Consider the following 6,000-nt stretch of genomic DNA (forward strand, 5'->3'; position numbering starts at 1 on the left):
GGACCTAGTGTGTAAACCAACGTACACATGCACCCGTAATATTGTGCATGTTGATGTACTAATGGACGTCACACAAATAAAATCCCTCTTTACCGAATATCAGCAGACTGACATGTTTGTATTTGCTGCCATAACAAAGGCAGGTGTTTTGTTTTGTTTTTTGCACCCCAGTCTCGCTAGTTCGGGGAAAGTGTGTTTGCACAGAAATCGATCACAGTTTTGCGTTTATCGCCCCAAAACCCTTAAATACAAACAACACCAGCAATTATATATTCATTTACATTCCTTCCGAGTTTTGAGTTCTAGAGGTATTCGTGTGTGTTTCCCGCAGTTTTCGAAAGCCTCTCTTCAGATCTTCCAAAACATTTCAAGTTGTTGGAGTCCGAGGTTGAAGTTGCGGTTGGGGCGCTATTCAACTGACTAACCGTAAATAGTCTCCAACAATCCAATAACTACCCAAACACACATCGTCTCCATTTAAAAAAAAATGACGGATACTTAATTTCCACCAACAATGAAAAAGTAGGTGATGATCATTTCAATTGAATTCGTTCATGGTGTGTAAACCGGGAATACAGATCAAATCACACCCAGGTAAATACTGGCGACGCGTGCTACACTCGACATGGTGTCAAGTTTGAGGGCGTCCTCCTTATGACTGTCAGTGACATGACAGTGTACCGCCATACCAAACTATCACGTTTTAGAGCTTCCTCAGTAGTTAACCAATTATGTGTGAGTATTCTCTGCAAAATTTCATATAATGTTAGTGAATAGCCAAATATGACGATAGCCGTTTTGACCATGAGGTAGATACAAGCCAGTAGGATGTTTAGCGATCTCCTGGGCGACACAAACAATTACTCTATTGGCCATTGCCAGTACAACAGTAGGACAAGATCTTTTGTCAAATTTGTTACCATAACTACCCTAGCTTCCTCCGACTGTTTCTCCGCCTCGCTGCCGACAACAATTCCAGTACATTTGCTATAAGATTTGTCCGCGCTCCGAACCGGGCGTGAAAGCATCACTGTATAAACTGTAAGCAAATAACACCGAATAAACGGCAAGGTAAATACTACGTTTAATTACAGTAAACACGTACTACGTGCGTGACTCGAACCGGCGCTCGCGTACGGCACCTAATCGCCTAGCTTCATGCCAGACTGAACTGATTTACTGAATGTGTTCACAGGCCGTGGTTCACTCATGACAGAAGTATGTATTTTGTACATTAATTAAGGTAAAATAACAGTGAAAATGATATGTATATGTACGTGACATTATTTGGTGTTTTTTTTTGGGGGGGGGGGGTACCTGATGTTTAGCAGCCTGAGCGTAAACCATGACTTTCTTTAATTTCTATTATTTCTAAAATAAGTTACTTTCATTATGAGCAGATAGCAGACACATAATTTGGTTTAAATCTAGCAACTCGGCTGATAATTTATCGGATAATAAGTAATCTGTATTCAGGGAAGTATATTATATGTGACCGAGCTCCCATGGTCAGTCCGCGAAAGCATACAGGCCGATAAGTTATGCCATCGCTGCCGGCATTACTCAGGCTTCTTCAAATATTGCACTCAATTTAACACTAACATTTATATCTATTTCCATCTTCTCCAAGTTTTGGGCTTCATGGGTATTCGTGAGTGTTTTCTGAATCTCTTGAAAGTTCCACCCAAATTTGAACATAGACCGAAGCCCTCCTTGGAGTCAAGACGTTACAGTAGTTGACCACTGCTGGCGCTGTTTCAATTGACAGAATGTACTCGTCTGTAAATATTCAAGTACACATTGCTTCTATTGATCAAAACATTTCGGTGGGTGGCCACATTTTATTATGTCGTTATTATGTGTTCATGTTTACTTCGCATGTAATGTTAGAAATTAATACCACTATTATGTATTTATGATGAATGTATGCTTTATGTTACGTTTTCATTCTTATATTGTGTCCTATTCGCAAGTGACAACCCGAATGACGTTCGCAGCGTGGAAGCGCCCTCAAACAATCCTTCCTGAACATCCTTGTTGTTGTCTTGATCGACATTTTCGGTTTATATGTTCTGACCAGTGGCGGGTCCAGAGGGGGGGGGGGGCAGGGGGCCATGGCCCCCTCCAAACGCATGAAAATGCACCTGGATTACGCATAGCATCGAATCGCACGGTCCCGTGTATTCGACCTATAGGCCTGGACCCCCCAATACATTTTGCTGGATCCGCCCCTGGTTCTGACTGACACTGGATAGTAGATCGAGCTACTATTTTTGAAGTTAGGTATGTTGAATAATACTAATTTATATGCGATTGCTGCTTATTGGCGTTATTAGTGAAGTAGCGAACCCATGTCGGATTCCAAATTATAGCGCATTGTGGGATTGTTATGACCGAATAGCCTGAGACGCGCGATCAAACCTCAGACCACTTGTGGTCCGAGATCGGACACAGCTCCGACAATCACAAAGCGCGTCCGCTCGTGCATAAAGGTATATACCTCCATGGCTTATGTAACCTGGAATAATCATCACACAATACACTAACATTTGGAATTACAATGTGGTCTATGGAGAACGTACTTCGGTAGCTTTGTACACTTTTCCCGGAAGTAGCGAGACTGGGGTGCAAGCAAGACACCCGCCTTTGTCATGGCGTCAAATAAACATACTGTGGAATACTTTATTTTAGCTGGAATTAATTTTCGCTGGGGCGTTTTGTTTAGAATTTATTTTCACTGATTTTAGATGAGTTCAATGTGTAATATAGGAAAAAACGTATATTCGCTGGATTTTATTTTCACGGAATCATCCCTTCAGCGAAAATAGGGAAAATAAATTCTAAGCGAAAATAAAGTATTCTACAGTATGTAATTCTTCTGAAGTTTGGCAATCTTATTTGTGCCACGTCGAAGGGTACATTCACAAGCACAATATTACGTGTGCCATTTTATGTTGCACCCCATATCCGATATGCGCGAAACATCTGTCCTCGACTTCCGGGGAAAGTGGTATATTGCCGGACCACAATCCCTCAACGTCATTTCTTCAGTTGAAGTGTTGTGAGTCACAATATGCAGCTTCACAATTTTTATGAGTGACAATGATGTTGATAATTGCTATTGTTGATTTTCCCAAGCAGTCGTAAATAAGTTGTTGAGTACCTGTGATTGACCGGGCGTGACTGGTTACAAGACCCGAATGGACTGAGACATAAGCAAAAGTACATTCGGAGTAACGGAACAACCGACTACACTCGCTATCCCAGTATATTAAATAATATGTGTTCTTTCGTTAAATTAGGTTTATGTTATGTTTTATTGCCCAGATACTTGGTCAACACAGAGTTAATATTTACGTTTCGCATGTATTTCCATGGACGTACTAGAGACTAGTACGTCCATGGTATTTCCTAACGTGTAGACACCTTATATGACATATTGTATAGTTTTTAAATGTATCGCAAAACTCCAATGATTCCGTCACGGTTGTGGGAAGTCGTATTTTTGGACGTAATATTCTTTATAATACCAGCAGTCCAGCAGTCAGACAAGACAAATACTTTCAAGAGTAGAACACAAGTTGTTTATTCGTGAACATAACATAGAAGAGCCCTGAAACAATTACAATGGATGCTTATATACCCTCGTGGGGATTCTGAATTTGAGCGGGGAAACTTAGATACAAATATACAATACTGTGATTGGTCAATACAACTATTGTGGTGTTGCCTCTCACGTTCGCTCATAGCACAGTGTTCAAGATCGTATCCCGTTTTGTTACATTCAAGCTTAGACGGTATAAACGATGTATATAGCAGTATAACACGATACACAATATCAGTAAAAATAGTAAATAATAATTCTATCCATATCTATTTCCGACAACGGTGATAGTATTCTGCACGTGTCACATTTATGCCCTGTATCGTACGCTTCCTGCATTTTACTGAGACCTGCAGCGTTGCCGTGACGATGCGATGGGGAGACGCCGCAACCCTTGACTTTCGGCCTTATTAATAATATTACTAGTCTGAGGTTTGACATTTTAGTTCACCGCTTTCGTGTTTTTTTTTACACTTGCACGTTTGACATGTTAGCTCTCTACTTCCAGTCATCACGGTTCCGATGTAGGCAATGAAAGGCTTACATGTAAGCATTTTAACTCCTTTCGCCTGTTTACTTTCCAACCTTTCATATTTTGACACTATTTCAATGACACTCTTTGTAACAATTTTTAGAATCATTATAAGTACATGAATCACATGTGTTCATTGTCCAAACCCCTGACATAACTTCTTAGTTTTTCCATCCATGGTCCATCGACCTTTCCCCTTCGCCATCGTATATCTGTCACACAACCAGCTGGCGGCATGTGTATCGGGGCGCACTACATTTAAAGCCCCTTTAATTACTCCATCTGACTGTGATCTGTAATCGTGATTATATAGCTATATACAAAAGGTGTCGAAAGGCGGAAGGTGGGGGGGTGACCGTCGTTATAACTGTTTTATAAATATACATTTTTATAAATCAAAATGGATTTCGATTTCAAATTGGCCATTCTAGAAATGGTATCGTGATATTATTGTTAGTTCAAATTAATATTAATGAATTAATTTAACATTACCCAATCAGCTAGCGCCTCATTTTGAATAAGTTATTAAATGTTTGAATTTGAATGAAAACTGGTGATCTGTATTTACAAGTTGTTATATATGCCCTTCACTGTAGTGTCCATATTGGAAAAATCGATATATGCGTAAATTCGAAGACTACAACAGTTATACACTGTTTCCTTCACTCATTTTTGCACTAAACATTATGTATTGCTTATGTTCAATGACATATTTATTTTTTTTCAATTTAATAGACTTATAAACACGGTACAATGGCAACCAAGAAACGGATAATGATATGGTCTTGACGGGTTCAGTAATCCAATCAAGTACGTGTCTAGGCACGCTGGAGCCACAGTTACGCCTTGCCATGTACGCACAGGAAGAGCTTGATCAAGCACCTATCACAGTTGATGCAGATGAGTTGGTCAGCAATCCAAGACACGTGTTAGAGAAATTTTGCAGTGAAGTTAGAATATCATTTTCTGAGTCTATGTTGAACTGGGAGCCTGGCAACGTCGCTCCATTCGTTGTTAAGGAGACGCTGAAGCCGCCCATTTACGATCTGACTTATAAGTCAGCGGTAGAATCCAGCACGTTCCTACGCGAAATGAAAACAGATCACTCGATGCAATTTTTCGATGAGTTGCCTAATGAGATTAAGAAGTTTATTGAAAAACCTAAACCTATTTATGAAGAGCTATTGAAATTTAAAAAAATGAAAGAAGAAATGCAATCACTGTTAGTAATGTGTCTATGTCTGTTTCAACACTGCGTTCCATAGAACAAAATTCGTTCTACAATCATGGATCCTAGATTATTTTAATGTGAATATGTTAAAATTAAAATGTGTTCAACAAATAGTTACCAAGGTCACGTTGGCAGGGGTGGAGTCGGGGCCCAGCAACGTCACATGATACTACAATACACGACCTGTGACAAGATTATTATTATAGACGTCTCCTTCTTCTTGAACTAGTATCGCTTCACCAGGCTGTTGTAGGTAAGTGAGCGGGTTATTCTAACGCGTACATACCATGTAACAATAATGTACAAACACTGCAACATCATGCAGGGTAATGCTATGTATTCATGATTTAGTTGCATATCACAGCCTGGCGACACGATACTAATTTGAAGGATTTATCGGTTCGCAGGGTTGACTTGAAGAACCACGGTTCATCCTATCGCAATGAACGATTCACTAAACATGTTCACACTTCGTGATTCGCACCAATGTCTCTTTACACCAGCCACAGTTCCTCTATCTGTGCACCAGCGTATAGATTAAAAGAAAGCCTCAGTATCAGCATCGAAACAAAAGATAATTTGGACTCTGATTCCAGTAAGACAAATGTGAAAATTAAATTTTGTTGAGAAATA

At 39.8% G+C, this 6,000-nt stretch overlaps 1 protein-coding gene across 2 annotated transcripts in view; it reads left to right on the plus strand.

The window, feature by feature from the left end:
* The window catches only part of LOC144350255 (uncharacterized), a 40,336-nt gene extending 34,336 nt beyond the window's left edge, over positions 1 to 6,000 (plus strand). The window contains exons 1-2 of one of the 2 annotated variants that reach the window (XM_078008502.2): positions 2,101 to 2,283; positions 4,872 to 6,000. In XM_078008502.2, the coding sequence (XP_077864628.1) occupies positions 4,916 to 5,401 (486 nt within the window). In that variant the 5' untranslated portion in view covers positions 2,101 to 2,283; positions 4,872 to 4,915 and the 3' untranslated portion in view covers positions 5,402 to 6,000. Of the gene's footprint in view, positions 1 to 2,100; positions 2,284 to 4,871 lie in introns of those variants that run through there. The other variant, XM_078008503.2, reaches the window with a different exon arrangement.

The sequence above is a fragment of the Saccoglossus kowalevskii genome, chromosome 10 (assembly GCF_978046115.1).
Source record: "Saccoglossus kowalevskii chromosome 10, keSacKowa6.1, whole genome shotgun sequence".
NCBI classification, from domain to species: domain Eukaryota; kingdom Metazoa; phylum Hemichordata; class Enteropneusta; family Harrimaniidae; genus Saccoglossus; species Saccoglossus kowalevskii.